The sequence below is a fragment of the Tenrec ecaudatus genome, chromosome 9 (genome assembly GCF_050624435.1).
Source record: "Tenrec ecaudatus isolate mTenEca1 chromosome 9, mTenEca1.hap1, whole genome shotgun sequence".
Taxonomy (NCBI): Eukaryota; Metazoa; Chordata; class Mammalia; order Afrosoricida; family Tenrecidae; genus Tenrec; species Tenrec ecaudatus.
The window spans coordinates 49,688,449-49,710,544 of NC_134538.1; the positions used below are offsets into that span (position 1 = coordinate 49,688,449).

The 22,096-nt window shown below is 43.4% G+C and overlaps 1 protein-coding gene across 3 annotated transcripts in view; it reads left to right on the forward strand.

Annotated features, from left to right (window-relative positions):
• The first annotated feature begins 13 nt into the window (after window positions 1-13).
• EFL1 (elongation factor like GTPase 1) overlaps window positions 14-22,096 on the forward strand; it is a 172,244-nt gene continuing 150,161 nt past the window's right edge. For 2 of the 3 annotated variants that reach the window (XM_075558061.1, XM_075558063.1), the window contains exons 1-4: window positions 14-136; window positions 1,061-1,162; window positions 3,236-3,303; window positions 8,505-8,589. In XM_075558061.1, the coding sequence (XP_075414176.1) occupies window positions 1,072-1,162; window positions 3,236-3,303; window positions 8,505-8,589 (244 nt within the window). In that variant the 5' untranslated portion in view covers window positions 14-136; window positions 1,061-1,071. Of the gene's footprint in view, window positions 137-411; window positions 730-1,060; window positions 1,163-3,235; window positions 3,304-8,504; window positions 8,590-22,096 lie in introns of those variants that run through there. The other variant, XM_075558062.1, reaches the window with a different exon arrangement.

Sequence of the window (22,096 nt, forward strand, 5' to 3'; positions counted from 1 at the left end):
ACCGACGCGGCGCCGGCTTCCGGTGGCGTCAGCGGCGCGGCCGGGTCGAAGGTCGCGCGCACGCAGCCCCGCCCCTGGCGAGCCGGCGTTCAGGCGCCCCGAGGTTTCCGCGTCCTGGACGTGCGTGTGTGAGAAGGTGGGTGCGGGCCGGCTCCGCTGCGGGGTCTTCGCTGCGGGCTGGGCGGGGGCCGGGGCCCGCCCTGGGCCGGGCGCCGTGGTCCACCGAGCGGTCGCCTCCAGCCCGCGGCCAGGGGCAGGGGGCGCTTCCTTCTAGACTTTGGGAGCCTTCGGGAAAGCGTCCCCAGCCCCCCCTCCCCCGGGGGTTGGGGGGGTTACATCGACCCACCGCCGGTTTCAACTCCAAGGACCCCAGAGGACAGAGCACAGCGGCCCCCGTGGGTTTCCGAGGATGTCCATCTTTTCAGGAACAGAACTTCGTCTCAACTTTCTCCCGCGGAGCGGCTTTGGGTTGGCGCTACCAACCTGTGGGGCACAGCTTAACCCTCGGTGCCACCGGGGCTCCGGGAAGGGAATGGGAAGTTGGAATTTTCTACCCCCCCCCTTTTCATTTGGAAAAGATTGAAAACCCTTCCGCGCACCTGCGTGTTTAATCAGTGAGCCCGTGGGCCCCGCACTTTTATTTGGGCTGTATACGTAGTCATTTTGCACGTGGGCGTTTCACCTCCAGCAAAAGTGACAGAACTGAGTGACTGAGGAGAATAATCCGAAGTGAGTGAGGTCAGCGGATACCCTACCTCGTGCATGTGACCCTTTTATGGATCTTTGGGCTGGAGAAGTTTACCTTGGTTCTCAGCAGAGCAGAATTACTGGTGGAGACGCACCCGCCCCCTGGGGCTGTGTGATTCATCTCAGCCCTCTGTACCGCTTGAGTCAACTCCTTGGGTGCCAATTGTGATCTGGCATTGAATTAAAGCCGGGCTGGGGCCTGGATGGGTGTCTCCCTGCGGTAGTGTGCCCTTGGGTTCTCGGTGTAAGGGATCTGAGCAGACTTGTCACCTTTCTGTGCTGTCTGTAATGTACTTTGACTTTTCACTCGCAGGAGAAGGAACCATGGTGCTCAATAGTTTGGATAGGATGATTCAACTCCAGAGGAACACTGCAAACATCAGGAATATCTGTGTTTTGGCTCATGTTGACCATGGTAAGAAACCTTTTAAGCCACCTTAATTTCAATTGCAAAGGGTTATGACGTGGTGAATTACATGGAGTGAAGTGGTAGGCTATGGAGAGCCCTGTTACACTGACAGAAGGAATGTGTCATCTTTCTTGAAGTTTTCTGTGATTTAAGAGAAGCACTTTTGAAGTGAACATGGCTAACTGGTGACTATTGTTTTAAAAAGGATTAAAATAGTGTATCACGTTGCTCTTTCAACCAGAACCTGAGGTTTGCTTAAAATGTGTAGAATTTTTTGAAATGGCTTTCTAAGAAAAAATGTCTATTGCATGATATGCCTCCGTCACCTGTGGGCCTCTCAGAGTGGTCCTTGCTCGAGTAAACTATAGCCTGGAACCATTGACTGTCCTCCGTGTCTGTAGGCTTCACGCAGTGGACTGGGGTACATGTGGAGAAATGACTCATGTGGACTCTCCTTAGAACTTATTTTATGCATTCCTATTTAGTTTTTCAGATATACATTGATGGTCTACTAAGTAAGATATTCTGCTAGGGTGTATGCTAGCAGAGTGAGATTTTTTTATTAGGACCCCACCCAGCCTGAGTTGAGTGGGGTGAGTCACTGTGTCTTGCGTAGTTGGCACTGTGCTGTGCCGCCTGTTCTTGTCTCAGCCCTTCTCATAGCCACAGTCAAGTGATTTGTATGGAGATGTGAAATAAAATGTATTTATTACCCCGAAGTAAGGCGGTAGGAGCGGGGGGGGGGGTGAAGGAACCCTAGTAGGGTAGTGGGCTATGCATTGAGCTGCGTAACAATAAGCTCAGTGATTGGAACCCACCAGCTGTTCCCTAAGAGAAGGAGGAGGCTGTCTGCTCCTGGAAAGGTTTAAGGTCTTGGGAACCCAGAGCGGCAGTTCTCCTCTGTCTTCTAGGGTGATGTGATGTGGAGTCACCTGGACAGCAGTGGGTTTGGTTTGGAGGTGAAATGAAGAGGCAGGCCCGCCCATATCTTATAGGATAAGGGTTAAATTCTTTGAAGTTACGACAACCCGAGTGCAAAGCTCCATTTCAGGATCTGCCTTTTTTTGTGCGTCACGGACAGTGTTATAAAGTATGGTGAAAGTTGAGCCTGTAAGTTAGAAGAGATGATGAGTGAGAAGCCCTTAATCATGACATCGATGCCGATTGCTTATTAGGTTGTAGGGAGCCACTTGGGGGGAGGGGGGATAAGGCAGCAATGCTTGTATTCAAATAGGACATTAGAAAGTTTAGTGGAGTGGAAGTATCTAGGTGGCTTTTTGCCATTGATGTAAAAACTGGCAATGAACTGGCTAAGACCTGAAACAAAGGCAGGGATGATGGGTCACTTTATAGGTGAAACCAGTGAGAATGAGTTTCATATAACAATCCAGTGACTAACCCACTTGCCCCTTAGGTTTGTAATTATGTTGCTCATATTTTGAAGATGTGGGGTCTGGCAGAAAGATTCTTTTGCTCTGTAAATTCATGTGGAAACTCAAAGGTCTGCGTGTGTTTAACAGATTATGTTAAATTTATTCTTTAACATTAAACTGGTAAGTGAGTGTGGTCAAATTGGTTTTAGATATAACTACTATTAGGGATAGCTAATAAGGGACAAATAGCTAATAGGGATAGCTAATAGGGGACAAATAGGGATAGCTATTGGGGACAAATTACAGTAACTAAAGGTTGTGAGATTGCCTCATCAAACTTAAAAATGCATTTTAATATGAAAATATGCAATATATAAATTATGCCTAAATATCTAAGTATGTAATATGTAAATTGTACCTTGAAAAAAGGCTCTGCACTGAAAGTCGATAGCATTCTTTTATGTGAAGTTGATGGTATTCACAGCACTGGAAAGTATGGGCATCCTTCCCTGTGACATTCTGTTGCCATAACTCTAATTAACTCCCTGAAATGCTGCTTTGTCTTGCTTCACCTAGCATTGGTAAATAGGAATTTTGCCAGATTAATTCTTATGGCCAGCTATTTGATCGTTATGTATAATATATCCTCTACTCCTATTAAAAGAGAAATAGATTTGAATCAATATTGGTGTTATTTTAATAACAGGGAAAACTACCCTGGCTGACTGCCTTATATCTAGCAATGGAATCATCTCCAGTCGCCTGGCAGGCAAGGTATGTTGTTATATTTAATACACACTTGTTTCATTTCATTAAGTATTTACTAGCTGCTTACAATGTAATGGACCATTTTCTGTGTTTTCTGCATATCCCTCCAGAAATTAACCTAGTTTCTGCATTTAAGAAGCATCTAATAACTTAGCATCTAATAATTTAGAAAGATAAATATGTGTTGAAGAAAGCCTCCATTTCTATGTTATTTCATTAATAATTTACAAGCACAAAAATGAGTTTTTGCAAGGAGTCCGATGAGATACCCTGGCATGAAAATGAAAGAATTCAGAGTTTTGTCAGAAGTATATGATTTAAGTGGGAAGACAGAGAAACTGTCAGCTAAGAGGAAATGGCGTGGATAAAGGACCTGTTCTAGGTTTCAAGGCTTTGTACAGCATCAGTACTGACCGAGACCTCCCTTAACTGAATACCTTATCTCTCTATAACTCCTCAGTCTGAAGTACATAACTACTACTTTCCTCACTCTCCAAAATTATCTATTCCCTCCCTACTTATTTGTGGGCAGTAAACCAGCTTTCATTTTATAAAGGCCATGAATTAATTGGTAGTATTTAAAATATTTTTCTACACTGCCACTTAAAAAAAATGTGTTTAAATCCATGAAAAAGCGTGGAGACTCCTTATACCTTGAGGCAACCTTCTACTTCAACCTTTGCTCAGCTGCTGTCAGTCTAGGACTGGAAAAAGAATGGCAAGAAGTGTGGCTCCCACTTGTGGCTATGCTCTCCAGACCCTCTACGACAAAGATGGAACGAACCAAGTGAACAGGTACAAATGGCCATCTTAGAACCCAGAGCTTCAAAGGCAAAGATAAAGAAGTAGCACAAACATTGATGAGAAGAAGAGACTGAGTGAAAACAACGGATAAGGGCATCAGGAGCAGTAAACTACCAACTGGCATAATGTGCTAATTTGGCATGTTTGTAAGCAGTGCTCCCAGCAGAGCAGAGACCAGATACTCAGCTCCACGCACGCAGCACCGTCCTAGCACTCACCCACATCTCTGATCCGCAGTCACAGGGACCCTTTGTGCCATTCTTCTTCTTGGCCCCGCCCCACCCCTTTTATTCCTTTTCCCTACTCACTTTCCCCCAGCAGTGGAGAGCCAGCTGTCTACCCACCATTCCTACTGCACCTGCCAGCCCATCCCTGGGATGAGTGCCACTGTGTGCTCTAGCACCACTGGAGTGACAGCACATGCAGCCAGCACACTGCCACCTGCTACCAAAGCCATACAGACAGGTAGTGAGTGCTTCAGTGCTGCCAAGCTAGTAACAGAGTAGCATGCCCACCTTCCTGCCAAGGTCTAGTTAAATAAAGCAAAACACCAGGGTGAAGCAAATAAGCATGCAATCAAGAGATTAAAAGAGTAGCATCACATTATCTCAGAAAGCAGACAACTTCAAGTTCACAGAAAACAGGACAAGAGATTCATACAAAAGATCAAGTTTTAGGCCCAGAAAATCTAGAGGAAGAAACACTCATAAGGAATTAAGGAGGCTCAATACTTATGTCCTTTTAGAAGTGTCAGAAAGAGACAAGGAACAAAACAGCAAAACCTGCTTACATCCAGGAAAAGAATACAAGAACAAATTAAGTAAATGGAAAATCAGAAGTCACACATAAAAAGCAAATAGACATCAGGAATATTAATACTAAAATTTCAGAAATAGATAATTAGAAGGACAAAGAAGTAGAATTAAATCAATGGATGACAGACATGATGAAATTGAATACAAATATCTTAATCAATTAGAGAAACCATCAGAATGAAAAGGAAGAATCTTGTGGGACACCACCAAAAAAGTATTAAGTTATATGTGATTGGAATGCCAGAGTAAGAAGAGACCATCAAAAAATATAAAAAAGAACCAAAAAAGTTTTCAAAGATTTGTTAGGAAGAAACTCGCTGCTGTTGAGTTGGTTGCACCTTAAAGATCCTGTGGGCCCAATAGAACCGCCCCAGAGAGTTTTCCAGGCTGTTATCTTTATAGCAGCAGCCGTCTCACCATTCTCCACTGGAGTGGCGGGGGGTGGGGGGGGTGGGGGGGGGTGGTTAAATTCCTGACCTCTAGGTTAGCAGTCCAGTACTTTGATTGAAAAACAAAACAAAACATGGAAGATGAGAAGATGGCCACTCGAGTTCAGCAAAGCCTAGATAATATAGACCCCAAAAGAAAATCACCAATACAGCATAATTAAACTTTCTAACACCCAAAGGAAAGAATTCTGAGAAGCTGAAATAAAAAGTTTCCTGTTACATCCTGGCCCACCAAACCCCGAGGATGATGTTCCTGCTTGGAGCAGACAACGCACGCTCGGGGAGGATTATAGGTCTGGCCCCACCGTGGGACTTGGCATCCTTCACTGAACCATGGCTGTGCGGGGGACAGCACTGGAGACACAGTGGGAATAGTGCACGGTGTGGCCCCATCATGCTGGGGCAAGGCACTGAGGGCATGCAGCAGAGCAGCAAGGGGAGCAGAGTGATGAAACCCCCAGGAAATACCAAAAACAGACTTTGGAGACAAGTAGCACCTTATCAGACTCCACTGGAAAGCACTTGCAAAGGCCAACAAACAGACCTTGAACTATTTATAGGCTTTTCCCATTTTTGTCAGTGGCTTTCTTTATTTTGATTTTGGCTGTTGTTACTGTTTTGTTGGTTTTGACTTCTTTTGTTGTCTTATTTGTCTTTGCCAGGTTTTTGCACTTAGTAATGTATCTGCATCTCTGTCTAGCTAAGATAGGTGGGATAAATAATTTGGAGATGAAAAGAATGGAACCAATGATTCTGGGTTGGGGATACAGAAGAAAGGGAGGTGGGGGAAAGAAAGGTGGGGGGTAACCAACCCAGGGTCAAGAGAACAACAAGTGAACTATAATCAATGGAAAGAAAGTCATAGGATGCCAAGTAGGGCTTAAGGGCAATGTAGCAGCGAGGAATTACTAAACCCAAATGAAGGCCAAACATGATGGTGGGACAAGAGGAAAATTAAAGGAAATAGAGGAAAGAACCAGGAAGCAAAGGACATTTATAGAGGCCTAAATACAGGCATGTACATATGTAAATACATATAGTACGAGAGGAATAGAACTGTATACTCATATCTATATGTTAAGAATTAAGGTTGCAAATGGACATTGGGCCTTAACTCAAGTACTCCCTTAACACAAGAACACTTTGTTCTAGCAATCGGGCATTCTGTGATGCTCACCTTCCTGACACGATCGCTGAAGACAATATGGGTACATAAGCAAATGTGGTGAAGAAAGCTGATGGTGCCTGACTATCACAATATATAATGTCTGGGGTCTTAAAGGCTTAAAGATAAACAAGTGGCCGTCTAGCTCAGATGCAACAAAGCCCATGGGGAAGAAGCATGCCAGCTTGTGTGATCATGAGGTGTCGATGGGATCAGGTATCAGACATCCAAGACCCAGAACAAAACTATACCCAAGGTGAAGGCGGGGGGGACGGGTTGAAATGCAGTGGAGACCCAATGTCCATCTGTAGACAATTGGACATCCCCTCACAGAGGGGTCACAGAGAAGAGATGAGCCAGTCAAGTTCCAGTATAGCACCAATGAAACACACAACTTTCCTCTAATTCTTTGGTGCTTCCTTCATCCCATTACCATTACCTCAATTCTACCTTACAAATCGGATCAGACCAGATAAGAGCCCTGGACACAGGGAATCCAGATAGATAAACCCCTAGGGGCCAACAATGAGAGTAGAGATATCAGTAGGATTAGGGGGCGGGGGAAGGGGCAATCAATCACAAGGATCAATCTAGAACCTCTTCTCGGGAACGAATAATGGAAAAGTGGGTGAGGAGCGACAGAGGATGATGTAAGATATGGAAATAATAATCTATAACTTATTAAGGGTTCCTGAGGGGGCGTTGGGTGGGGGGGGAAGGGACAGAAATGGGGAGCTGATATCAGGGGCTCAAGTGGGAAGAGAATGCTTTGAAAATGATGATAGCAGCATATGTGGAAATGTGCTTGACACACTCGAATGTATGGATTGTGATAAGAGATGTAAGAGCCCCTAATAAAAGTATTTTTTAAAAGATTCCTGCAAAAGAATAGTAATAACACTTGGCAGAAAGTATTACAAGCAAGAAGGCAAGGACATGACATATAAAACCTGAAAAGAGAAAATTGCCAACCAAGAATTACGAATCCAGAGAAATTATTGGTAAAATTAAGACATTTCTAGGTAAACGGAAATTACGAGGGGACACTAAGATCAGTTAGCATAACATAGTCCACAGTGAATTACTTCCTCCTTGGTTGAGTGGTGACTTGGGCTATGAGCCCTAAGGTGAGCGGTCGGTCATTTGCTGTGCTGTCTTGAACAAAGAAGGGTGAAGAAAACCAGAGCTGCAAGGAATCAATTATTCCAGAAGACTAATGGACCAGGTGAGCCTCAAGCACCATGACCTGTAGACCATGACCTTTAGACCAGAGCCTCCAGCACCATGACCTTTAGACCTGCCAACTACTTTAAAAAGGATTACAACTGGAGGCCCTGAATAGAGTGCGAGAAAAATGTGGAACAAAACTCAAAATCTTTAACAAAGGCCAGGTTTATTAGTCTGCTTGAGACTGATGGAGCCCCTCAAACTATGGCTCTTATATACCATCAGATCTGGAACTGATTTCCCCCTGTGGCTCATCTTCCAGCCACTGAGGTGAGCAATAGCATCAGAGAGATACACAATCTAGAACAAGCAACTGTATGAGATCAAATAGAGATAAAGCTCAGAAGAGAAGGAATGGAAAGAAAGCTGACTGAAAATGGTGAATACTAATTGAACTATGGGTTGATATAATATCTATAGAGCTCCCAATAGAATGGGGTCGGGTGTGTGTGTGTGTGTGAGTGTGTGTGTGTGTGTGTGTGTGTGTGTGTGTGTGTGAGAGATAAATACTGAAGAAGAGGGAGGAATGCTGGATGGGCAGAGTTGGAGGACATTCATGAGTTCCGAATGGCAGTGCCTTTCAATTTGTTTATATTCTCCTCCCACTCATCCACGCCCCTTGCCATCTCCTCCCATTTAAAAAATAAGGAAGCCACAAGGCTCTTCACCTTACATGAAAGTGTTCAGAACCAGTCCAATTTAACGGAATGCATTAGTAAGTAAGCTGCGCTTGTGACGTTTTTCCAGTTAAGGTACATGGATAGCAGAGAAGATGAGCAGGTCCGAGGGATCACGATGAAATCCAGTGCCATCTCACTGCATTACAGAGAAGGTAAACCAATTTGTATTTTGAAGAAAAGTGAGTTTGCATTTTCCATTCCATGCCCTCCTTTCTCCCTCTGGGCTAATTGCACTCCTCCATTTCTTTGCTCCTTGCTCCACGTTAGCCTCTCCAAATGACTAAAGTAGGCTGTGTAGTCTTGGGTGTAGGTGGGCACCTCTGACTGACTTGAGGGCAGTGACAGTCCACACCTGCCCCCATCCACGTAGATAATTGTATGGATTTTTTCCACAAGGAATGTCAGGAGCCTTAGTATTTTCCTCACTCTACCCTAGCTGTGTAATTCCTGGCTACATCCTTACTCTGTTAGAGACTGATTTGATTTATATAATTGCTGGTTCCCATGGTCAGCCTTGGCTTGCTGTCTCCAAATCAGGATGCCATTTTATCAGTAACACTTTGAGAATTTACCTGGAAAAAGTCATACAAATGTGTGAACTGAGTGTGTTGGTGAGTTAATATTCACCCAAACCTTTGTATTCGTGAGGAAAATGACAATACGCTGCCTGTCAATGGGAAGTTAGTTAAGTAACTGGTCATGCATGCTGTGAAAACAGCTGTGATTGATTTCCGAGGGGCCATCCAGAAGTTCGTGGACAAGTCCCATTGTCTTTTAATTCCATTTCCCCCAGCTTTTTGAAGCACCATCATACATGCCGTGTGGGGTACCAGGCCCCACAATCGAATGGGTCCAAGAGGCGGTTGTGTAATTGAAGGGTAAAATTAGAGGCATCAGACAAAATAAATCATGAATGCTAACTTCTGGGACAGTCATTATTTCAGTAGGCAGATCCGCGCAGAGACAGAATATATTTCTAACCAAGGCTTATATACCCTCGGGGGGCATGCAAGCCCCCCAGATTACAGGTAACCACATCGTAACAGAAAGGGGTCGTACAATTGGCATATGTGTAACAGGAAGGGGAGGCACTAGAGGCATGCATGTATCACGAAGGCACACAAGTAACAAGATGGGCAGACTCTAGAGTCAAGGTGGCAGCCTAACCTTGATCTTCCCTGAGTTGGCTTGACCTTAGGTGTCCTTGGGCTCTCCTCCAGGAGAAGAATCCATTATCCTTATCAGAAGGAGGTGGGCTCTATTTAGGTTGGGACATACATAGGGTCTGATTGCTTTGGATGGCTGATAATCTTCAGGCAGATAGCCTTTAAGCAGTTGACCTTCAAGTGTATAGTCAGGGACCATGTGTCTGTAAGCAGCACCTTAGGTTTGGCATATATTATGGGGTACAGCCTGCAGAATAACTTTCCTGTTTCCCACAATGCAGTTGTGTAGAACAATGTTAATTAGCACAGTATTTTTATAAGATTTAAATGGTGATAAAATATGTATACATAAAGTGTCTAGGGCACCTTAGTTATCTTCAAAACCTGGATAATGGAGAAACTTGCACCTCATTACTATTTATATTTGAATTGCATGAAACGTTTACAGGAACAGTGAGTGTATTGTTACAGTTAGAAAAACAAAATCAAGATGTTTTATTTCCCTAATGGACTGGCCTGTTGTTCATTTTTCCCTCCATCATGTCTGATATTGGCAGGAAGGGATGGACGCTGGGGCACTGACCAGTCTTGAAAGAATGTTTACTCGGCTAGGTCCAGTAAATCCTCAAAATTTACTATGCAAAGTAGTGCTTCATTAAAAGACAAAGTAATGCTCTTTCAAATTTAAACAAGTGTGTGTTTAAATTTTAATGATCCAGAGAGTGACATCGGAAAGCTGCAGTCACCCTTTTCTGATATGCAGGTTACTGACTCTGCAAGTGTCAGTTTAGTTGCTCTGCTCTGGACTGTGTCCAACAACAACCCCTCCTTCCAGTCCCTTTAAGGTGTAACATAATTGCCCAGAAACTCACTCATTCCAACTCACCTTTTGTTCTTTCTGGTATGGACAGTTGTAGGATAATTGCCACCAGACCCAGGGAATTGTATGAAATGGCCTCTGTTCTATAACATCAGCAACTTGCTCACCATACTCTTTCAGATAGGTTTCCTTGATTACACAGATGAGAGACACATTAGCTTGGTTTGGGGTAGGGATGGCTTATTGAAAGATTATGTTTGGAGTGATATTGGTGACAATATTTTATAATTGGAAAATTAAAAAATAGAACAAAGACACCAGGAGCCTTTTTGGCGGCAGACAGTGCTTCTGCAGAGACCACATGCGTTTATGGGATCTCCTGGACTGCCGCTGCTGCCCTTGTTTCTCACTTACATCTATCTGTTCTTCCTGTTTATCCCGAGGTTTGATAGTGTTTTCTTTTTTGTTCCTCCATCTTCATAAATTCATCTTCTTCTGGCCCCTTGTCCTTGCTTCTACATATGTCAACATGTTCTTTGACCCTATTTCTGCTGTTGGGTTTCTGAGAATGTACGAGGGGGTCATCCACCCTCCCCAAAAGACACCCCCCCCAAAAAGCTATGCATTAAAATGTTCTTTTTTACAAAACAACCTTATCACCTTCAAAGTACTCTCCATTACACTTGTCATATCTGTGATTCCAATCTTGGAAACATTTTTCAAACTTATTTGTTTGGATGGCTGACAGCGCCTCCCTTGTTTTTTTTTCTTTGCCTCTTATACATCATCAAATTGCTCACTGTCCTTTCATGTCCCTCTGCATTCGCAGAAAAAAGAAGTTGCGCAGAGTGAGGTCAGGTAAGTTAGGTGTGTGGGGCAAGAGAGGCATGCTGTTGTTTGCCAAAAACTGGTGCACTGGGATGGCTGCCTGAGCAGGTGCATTGTTGTGGTGGCAAAACCATTCCCTGTCTGCCACAAATCAGGCCTTTTTTATCAAACACTGTTAAAAAATATTTTCAGAACCTCTAAATGGAAAGTTTGAATAACAGACTGACCTGGTGGAACAAACTCCAAATGCACTACGAGTCACCATTTTTATCTGCTTGGGATTTGATAAATGTCCAGACATAGTTTGTCACCAATCGACATTTCACCTTTTTTGAAATGATAGAATCACTTGTACAGTACACTTGAGCTTTTCCCATAGTGCTCTCCTTGTAAACTGTGTTCAACATCAAAACATTTTCTACACCCTTTTTTCCTGAGCAGGAAACAAATTTCACAGCTGCATACTGTTCTCTTAAAGCCACCATTAAAAAAACAAGGTTCTAGCAAAACGGCTTTTACAAAAAAATTTCCCCGACCAGAGAGAACCTTCCCAGGTGATGCTACTGGGTGCACTAACTCAGAACAGATTACTTGATGCTCACCTAGCAGGAAAGCCGCGTACTAGGAAATCTCTCCCTTGCAGAGCTTTTCCCCAGTTTTTTGGGGGTACTCTCGTATTTAAAAAAACCTCTTTTTATTAGGGGCTCATACAACTCTTATCACAATCCATACATACATCATGGTGTCCAGCACATTTGTACATTTGTTGCCATCATCAGTCTCAAAACATTTGCTTTCTACTTGAGCCCTTGGTATCAGCTTCTCATTTTCCCCCCTCCCTCCCTGCTCCCCCATCTCATAAACCCTTGATAATTTATAAATTATTATTTTGTCATATCTTGCCCTGACATCTCTCTTCACCCACTTTTCTGTTGTCTGTCCCCCAGGGAGGAGGTTGTATGTAGATCCTTGTAATTGGTTTCTCGTTACCAACCCACCCTCCCTCTACCCTCCCAGTATTACCACTCACACTACTGATCCTGAAGGGATCATATGCCCTGGATTCCCTGCATTTCCAGTTATCTGTACCAGTGTTCATCCTCTGGTGTAGCCAGAATTGTAAGTTACAATTTGGTTCATGATAGTGTGGGGGAGGAGGGGAGGAGAAGCATTTAAGAACTAAAGGAAAGTTATATGTTTCATCGTTGCTACATCTCACCCTGACTGGCTCGTCTCCTCCCCGAGACCCTTCTGTATGGGAATGTTCAGTGGCCTACAAATGGGCTTTGGTTTTCCACTCCGCACTCCCCCCTCATTCACTATGATCAGGTTTTTTGTTCTGATGATGCCTGATACTGATCCCTTCGGCGCGTCTTCCATGTGGGCTTTGTTGCTTCTGAGCTAGATGACTGCTTGTTTACCTTTAGACCTTTAAGACCCCATAGCCAGGCACCATCAGCTTTCTTCACCCCATTTGCTTATGCACCAATTTGTCTTCAACTATCATATCATGGAGGTGAGCACACAATGATATGATTTTTTGTTCTTTGATGCCTTCAAGCCTTTAAGACCACTGATGCTATATCTTCTGATAGCCGGGCACCATCAGCTTTTTCACATTTGTTTATTCACCCTCTTTGTCTGCAGCGGTTGTGTCGGGAAGGTGAGCATCATAGAATGCCAATTTAATAGAAGAAAGTATTCTTGTATTGAGGGAGTACTTGAGTGGAGGCCCAATGCCCTTCTGCTACCTTAATACTAAACCTATAAATATATACACATAGGTCTATTTCCCCATCCTCGTATATAAATATGTTTGCACATGTACATGTCTTTATTTAGACCTCTAAATGCTCTTTGCCTCCTAGCTCTTTCCTCTATTTCCTTTGACTTTCCTCTTGTCCCACTATCATGCTCAATCTTCATTTGGGTTTCAGTAAGTCCTTTCTGTTACATTACCCTTGATCACACTATACCAGGCCTCCTACACCCTCCTCACCACACACTTGGATCACCTGTTGTTCCCTTGACCCTGGGTTTGTTAACACCACTACCTTTCCCTGCATCTCTCCTTCTCCCATGTACCCCCATAACTGTCGGTACGTTGTTTTTTTCCTCAAGGTTGTTCATCCAGCCTACTTATTTAGACAGACCTGCAGAGTTACTAACATGCACAAGAACAAGACAGAGCAAGACCAAGCAAGAATGTACAACAAAACAACAACAACAGACCAATGACAACAAAACAAAACAAAACACAAGAAAGAAAAGCTTGTAGTTAGTTCAAGAACTGTTTGTTGGCCTTTAGGAGTGTTTTCCAGTCCAGTCTGTTGGCGCACCACGCCCTGGCCCCAAAGTCCACCTTCAGCATTCCCTGGGGACCTCACTGCTCTGTTTCCTTGCTGTTCTGTTGCACCCCCTTAATGTTTTGCCTCAGTGTGGTGGGATCAGATCTAGTGCAATTCCCACACTGTCTCCGGTGTTGTCCCCTATAGGGCTATGGGTCAGTGAGGGACGTCATGTCTCATTGTGGGGCTGGCCATGTGGTCCTCTGTGGACTGGCTGCTCTAATTGGGGACATCGTTCTCAAGGCCTGGTGGGCCAGGATGTGCTCCACTCTCTCCTCTTCCTCCTTCATCGACTCCCGTGTGCTCCGATCAGATTCAGCGCAGTCCTTTGAAATAAATTCTTCTGGGGGAGGGGCAGGTGTCCACATAGTAGTTGGGATTGGGGCTGGCTTTCAGACCTCTCCACTGGTTCCCTACTCCACGCTGTCACGTTGCATTCACATCTTGGAACACTGGGTTTAAGTCTGGTCCTTCTTTCCCTGTGGAGATATAAACAATACCCTCCACTTGGCTTGGGTGGGTTAGTGTCCTGTGCCCCCGCTACCCTATATTTTATTATTATTTTTCCTTTCCCTTCATCCTTTTTAGTTGTCTACCGTATGTATTCCTGTATGTGGTCTGGTCCCTGCCATATTACCTGGCCCTTACCTCAAGAATGTTTGTATACAGTAGCTTTTTCTCTATGCCCCCTTTACATTTTTTTTTAAAGCTTACCTTAGTGTACTCATGTTGTACTTGCCCTTTTGTGCTTGGTTTACTTCACTTAGCATGATTTCCTCCAGTTCTTCCCATGTAGCGATGTGCTTGCTATGTTCATCACTGCTTTTTAGCGTTGTGTAGTATTCCATCGTATGTATATACCACAGCTTTTCAATCCACTCGTCAGTTGATGGAAATATGGGTTGTTTCCAACTCCTTGAACGTGTGTGAACTGTGCCGCAGTGAACATTGGAGCACAGATATCTGGCCTTGGCTTATTTATTGCCCCTTCTGGGTATATGACCAGTAGGGGGATTTCTGAGTTGTATGGTAACTCAATTTCCATCTGTTTTAGATATCGCCAGAGCGATTTCCATAGCGATTGTACATACTTACAGGTCCACCTTCAGTAGATGAGAATTCCTGTCTCCCCACAACTCTTCCAACATTTGTTGCTTTCTGATTTTTTGAATTGGGCTATCTTTAAGGGTGTTAGGTGTTACCTCATTTTTGTTTTATTTTGCATTTCTCTTATGGCTAATGGTCGGGAACATTTTCTCATATTTTTGTTGGCCATTCGGATTTCTGCCCCTGTGAAATGTCTGTTCAAGTCCTTTGCCCACCTCCTCAGTAGGCAATTAGTTGTTTTCATTTTGGGAGCTAGCATAGTATTGTAAATTTTAGTAATAAGGCCTTTGTCTGATGTGTCATTGCTATAGATGTCTTCCCAGTCCGTGGACTCTCTTATTACTCTCTTGGTGAATTCTTTTGATGTACACAGGAGTTCTCTGCTAATTCTGTGCTTCTTCCCTCTCCATATGAAGTTGGTAATCAGTTTTTCCATTTCTTTGAAGAAAGGTGAGGGTAATTGTATTGGGATTGCATTAAACTTATATAGTGCCTTTGGCAGAACTGACATCTTGACTGTATTGAGTCTTCCAATCCACGAGCATGTTGTATTCTTCCATTTGTTGAGGTCGCTCTTGGTTTCTTGTAATAGTGTTCTGTAGTTTTCCCTGTATAGATCTTATGTTCTTTTAGTGAGGTATATCCCTAGATATTTCAGTTTGTGCTTGGCTATTGTGAAGGGTACCACCTTTTTGATCTCCTCTTCTGAGGTTTTATCCGATGTATTTAACAGTCTGATGGACTTCTGTTTGTTGATATTGTATCCTGCTACTTTGCCAAACTCCTCTATTGCTTCCAGTATTCCCCTGTGGAGCTTTTGGGATTTTTCACATATAAAATCATATCATCTGGAAATAACGATAGTTTCACCTCTTCTTTCCCCAGACAAATACCTTTGATGTCTTTTCTTTGCCTTATGCTATTACCTAAAACCTGCAGCCCGATATTAAATATGAATGAGGAAAAGAGGCATCCTTGTCTGGTCTTTTTCAGTGAGATTATGTTAGTCTTTTCTCCACTGTCTACCATGTTTGCTGTTGATTTTTCATATATAGCTGTATTGTCTTGAGGAATTTTCCTTCAATTCTACCTTCTTAAGTGTCTTAAACAGGAATTGGTGTTGGATGTTGTTGAATGTTTTTTCTCCATCTATCGATATTATCATGTTATTCTCACAGTTTTTCACGTCAGTGTGATGAGTAATACTAATGGTCTTTTGTATGTTGAACCATCTCTGCATCCCTGGTATGAATCCCACTTGGTAATGGTGAATTATTTTGTTGGCTAGTATTTTGTTAAGGATTTTTGCATAAGTGTTCATTAGGGATATTGGTCTGTAGTTCTCAATTTTTGTGGGATCCTTGCCCGGTTTGGGTATCAGAGTTATACTGGCTTCATAGAAGGAGTTCGGGAGTTTGCCATCTTTTTCTATGTTCTGGAAGAGTTTGTGTAGGATTAGTGTTAGTTCTTCCCTAAATGCTTGGTAGAATTCTCCAGCGAAGCCATCTGGTCCAGGGGATTTTTTTGGTTGGTAATCCCTTGATAACCTTATCTATTTCTTCTATAGCTATGGGTCTGTTGAGATTCTTGACGTCCATCGAGGATAGTCTAGGGAGGGATTGTTTTTAATAGAATTTGTCAATGTCTTCCAAATTGTTGAATTCATGGGAGTACAATCCTTTGTAGTACTGTGAAATCATTCTTTTGAGTTCATTAGGGTCCGTTGTAATGTCCCCACTTTGAACCCTTATTCTTGCTATTGAAATTTGTTCCTTCCTTTCTTTGGTTAGGTTTGCCAGCAGTCTGTCGATTCTGTTTATCCTTTTAAAGAACAAACTTTTAGCAGCATTAATTTTTTCCATCATTTTCTTGTTTTTCCTCTCCTGAACGTCAGCTCTGATTTTTATAATTTCTTTTCTTTTGCTATTAATACGATTGTCCTGCTGACTCTGCTCTAGTTGTTGCAAATTTCATGCCAGCATATCAATCATGGGTCTCTCTTCCTTTCTCAGGTGTGCGTGTATTGCTATTAAACTTCCTTTGATTACTGCCTTTGTGTGTCCCAGAAGTTTATGTACGTTGTTTGCTCATTCTCCTTGGTTTCTAGAAATTTCCTAATTTTCTCTGATCTGTGCCAGTATTCACTCCTTTTGCAGTAGTTATTCATCCTCCAATTATTTGCTCTTGTTTTCTTTGTCTTCCTTTTGTTGATTTCCAGCCTTATGGCACAGTGGTCAGAGAGAGAGGTCTGTATGATATCAATGTGCTTAAATTTATGTAGACTTGCCATATGCCCCAGCATGTGGTCTGTCTTCGAATATGTTTAATGGAGGCTTGAGAAGAATGTGAATTTTTCATATTTGGATGAAAAGCTCTGTAACTATCAGGTCAAATTGTCTAATTGTAGTGTTCAGCTCTCTAGACTCCTTGTTGAGTATCTTTTCCTGTGATCTATCTTCTTCAGAGAGCAGTGTACTGAAGTCACCCACTATAATTGTTGAGGCTGTGATTTCTTTTTCATCTTTTGGAGTGTTTGGTTGACGTATTCAGCGGATCTCTCGTTCGGGGAATATATGTTTACAGTGCTTAGTAGTTCTTTGTCTACCATTCCCATGAGCACACTATAAATTGTCCCTACTTATCTTTTAAAAAAATTTATTAATATATCATTTTATTGGGGCTCATATAACTCTTACCGTAATCCATACATACATCAATTGAGTAAAGCACCCTTACACAGTCGTTGACCTTGTCATTCTCAAAATTCGCCTTCCACTTGGGTTCCTGGATTCAGCTCATTTACTTTTTTCCCCCTCCCCTCCGTCCCCGCTACCCCCTCCCTCATGATCCCTTAATAGTTTATAAATTATTATTTTATCTTACACTGCCCAGCATCTCCCCTCACACACCTTCCTGTTACCCATCCCCCAGAGAGGTTACATGTAGATCCCCGCGATCAGTTCTCCCTTTCTACACCCCTTCCTGCCTGGTGTCACCACTGGTCCTGAGGGGTTCATCCGTCCTAGATGTCCTGTGTTTCCAGATTCCTACCGCACCGCTGTGCATCCTCTGGTCTAAGCCGGTCCTCAAGGTAGAATTGGGATCATGATAATTGGGGAGGAAGCGTTCAGGAACGAGAGGAAGGCTTTGAGTTTCATTGTTGCTGCACTGAACCCTGAGTGACTCATCTCCCCACTACCCCTCTGCAAGGGATGTCCAGCTGTCTACAGATGTGCATTGGGTCCACATAACTCCTCATTCCTCCAGTTGATTCTCGAGGTCCGTGTTTCTGCTACTGGTTTTTGTTATCTCCTCCCTAAGCTCCTGTATTTCCCATTGGTATATGGCCTTTATCTCCTCTATCATTTCATCCTTTTTCTGTAGTTTCCCTCATATCCTGTCTGACTCCAAGCAGCATTCTGAAAACTTTTTTCTATGGCAGCTCTTATGTCTGTTTTCTATGCATGCCATTTATGTTCGGGATGTCTTCTGCCATTGTCTTTTGTTTCTCCTGTTTTTTCGTTGAGGTCGTTGTGGCTGATGGCAGTTGGCATTGCATTGTTTTAGAGGAGTCAGACATGATTTTCCAGGGAGTCTAACAGCATTGGCTCTCTCTGGGAGACTTGTAGGAATTCTTCTAGGAATCGCCTACAACTAATGTCACTATGGAATTAACCTACCACTTAATCCTCCTGTGGCTTCCCTTTTCAGGGGAGTGCCACAGAAGGCTGTGGGTTGCCTGCTTTGGTGTTGCGGAAGTTGGGTAGAGGTTCTTGCAGCAGCTTTGAATGTTGATGACTGTTGGCCGAGCTGCTTTAAGCACAGTCAGGAATTCCCAGGTAAGAAGTTGAGCAGAGTATCCACTGGTGAAGTTCAACAGGGCTTTCCCTAGCCTCAGGCGAGCTACATAGGGTGGAGTTCACCTAACTGGGTGTGGCACAGTTGTAAATGCCCTAGGCTAAGGGGAGATCAGCAGTGGAGTGTGAGAACAGGAAAGAGACAAAAGAGGAGGGAAAAAAAATCCCACTGAGACTGTGCAAGGATATAGAGAAGAGAAGGAAACAAAAATAACAATGTAACTGAATCCTGATCCCTGCAGGTGGTGCTGCAAGGGTTTAGTCTCTGCCCAGTGGCAGAGGCGGCAAACTGTGGCTGTGTTGAGAAAAAGCCCCTGCATAGCCCGAAGCAAATATGGGGGGGATATAGAGAAGATAGGGAAACAAAATTAACAAGTTAGCTGAACCCCAGTCCCTGCCCTTGGAGCTACAAGTGTTTATTCCCTCCTCCGAGGCTGGCGGTGGCAAACTGGTTCTGTTGAGTTAGCGCTTGTGGGCTCCCAATGGTCCCGGCTCAGTTGGGGCTAAGGTCAAGCCCTAGCCGGCCTCACTGTGGTAAGACAAAAGCTCCCAGCCCCTCAAACCCTTGTGGGTCTGTGCCTACTTAGCTTTATGATGCTCCTCCTGAAATCAAGCAGTGTTGAATCTCACTCTAAGCAACGCTCCTGGGCTGAATTCTGCGGAGTCCCCCAGATACTGTTACTCCAAAGCCATCTTCCAGGAAGTCTCTTGTATTCCTAAGAGCAGGGGTGTGACCAGTTTCTTAACTCTTTATGCCAGCCCATTTGCAGAGGCTGTGGATTGGCTGCCCTTGGTTTGGATAGACATGTCCTAGGACAATCAGTGGTGATCATGGTGGAGTCATTAGTGCTAGGCATGTTTTTCTTTGAGCATAACATGGCTATCTTGAAGTGCCTTTGGGGCTAAGTAGTCTCCAAAATTAGGAATTAGTGCACACACTTGCTTTCAAATCTATGAAATGGGAAAAAGTTTGAGAAGTTGAGTGAGACCTATGTTCTCAGGACATTTGAGAGATAATGTGCATTCTTATCTCAGTACGGACACTCCAAGGTTGGGTATTTCCTGCTGTGAAGGTGGGACAATCTGAAGGGGAACCTCAAGACAGGAAGGAAAGAAAATGATGGTTGAAGAAACTTCACAGTGAGCTTCATTTGCAATTTGAGTAAATGGGATCCAGGTCACACCTGACTGCCTCTGGCCACAGAGGAGAAGGTAAATCCAGCTCCACTAAATTTCCATCAGACAGGCTAGGTGTGCCTCCACCCTCCATGTTTCTTATTCTGACTTTATTTTGACACTAACTGTTCCACCCACAACACTATACCTCTCTATTGGGTTTGATAATCCATTGCAAAAGCCACACGGAAATCACAGGCTTTACTCATGATTAAAGGGGTTTATTAGGGAAGTTAACAGGTAGCCACACTGAACTCACAGGCTCTACTCATAATTGAGGGGATTTACTAGGGAAGTTAACAGGTTACCACAGCCAGGATCAGCACACATTAAGAATACAGTTGTGGGTCCACAGCAACACCCCTCAGTAGGGACCCAAGAATCCCTAATCCTGAGCCTCTTAGCCACGTGGTTTTGGGCCTCTGCCTTCACGGGCCAGGAAGCCAGCCCACTATTCTGCCATAGAGCTTCATAGCTTTGGTGCTGCTCTTTGCTCTGTGCCAGGTCTCTGTGCCACAGCTTCTGGTGCCTCTGTTCTCTCGGCCTCCACCACTTCACACAGAGATCTTGCATGTGCTCACTGGTGGCTCTGATTTCTTGTGGCCCTGGGAGATTTCTGTTCTGGCTGCTGAAGTAGCCAGAGGACCGTACTGAAATGGACCAATCCCCTCTGTTGATGTTTATAATACCCCTTATAATGTCCCATCCTGTCATATGGTGGGAGTTACAGACACATGAGCTAGAAGAAGCATAAAAAGAAATTTGGCTGCACCACATCATGCTCTCCCCTTTTCCCACTCTTCTGTGAAGCATTCCTTCTTTGTTGGGAGTTTCATGCCAAATGCTCATTAGAATTCTTTTTCTGTTCTGGCTCTTAAGTTAACCAGTGTTCAGAAACTTTAATTACCTTTATTTAGATTCAAAGATAAGGCCTTACTTTTATATACAGTACACACATGTTTTTAGGTGTTAAATTCGTTTCCACTCCTAGCAACCTTACGTACAACAGCACCAAACTCAAAGAGAACCACAATGGTTTTATTTGAGCCCATCCTTGTATTCACTGTATCTGCCCATTTCTCTCAGTGGGTTCATCTTTTTTTACTGGCCTTCCATTATCCCAAGCATGATGTCCTTTTCCAGGGACTCGTCTTTCCTGATAACAAGTCCAAAGTACCTGTGATGAAGGTTTTCTACCTTTGTTTCTAAGGAAAATTCTGAGTGTATTTCTTTTAAGACAAATTTATTTGTTCTTCTGGCAGTAATCCACAGTATTTTTAATAGTATTCATTAATACCATAATTAAAATACATCAATTCTTCTATGGTCTCTCTTATGTGCCTATGAGGTGCTTGGGTCAGGTGCACTTTAGTTCTCAGAGTGATTACCTTATTCTTCCAAACAAGACCTTTGAAAGAGTTCTTGTGCAGTAGTTTTGTCTAGTGCAGTGTACCATTTGATCTCCTGACTGTTGCTTCCATGACTGTTGATTGTGAATCCAAGCACAATGAAATGCTTGCCAACTTCAGTCTTTTCTCTCTTGATCATAAAGTTGTCTATTTGTCCAGTTGTGAGGATTTTGGTTTATATTGAATTGTAATTAATCATGAATGCTGCATACTTCCTCTATTTCAGCATGCAAGTTTGTGTCATCTGTATATCTGAAGTTGTTACCAAGACTTCTTGCCATCTTTATTCCATATTTTCTGAATGTTTGTTCAACATACAGATTGATTAAGTACAGTGAATGGATACCATCCTGACACACACCCTCCCTGATTTTAAACCACTCTGTATTCCTTTGTTCCTTTGAATGACTACCTCTTGGTTCATGCACTGGTTCCACGTGAGCATAGCATTCTAGAATTCCCATTCTTCTCAGTGCTGTCAGTCAGCACTCAGTGCTATAATTTGTCACCAGATTGCTAGTAATTATATATATATATTTATAAAGATATATAATTCAAGAAATAAACCGTTAAATAATATACAGATAGATAATACAATAAGTTAACAGTTAAATTATAAAGCAGTGAGACACTAGCAGTCCTTCAAGTTTTGAGAGCTGCCAGGTGCCAGTTCCCTTCGTAGAGAGAGCTGGGCTATATATACCCAGGCAGCAAACAGCAAGGCAGGTCCCCAACTGTCATCAACTGTCAGTCCCCAGCTCCAGAGATGAACATTCCAATCGTGTGGGCTTAAAGGGACCTCAACTTACAGCAACACAGTCCACAGGCTAGGCATCCCACAGGTAGTGTACCCCTTTAAACTGAGGCACAGAACAAGCAAGGCGAGGCTCACCGAGCCATTTATCCCTCTGCCCTTCATTTAATCCTACTTGTGCTTATCGGCCAGGC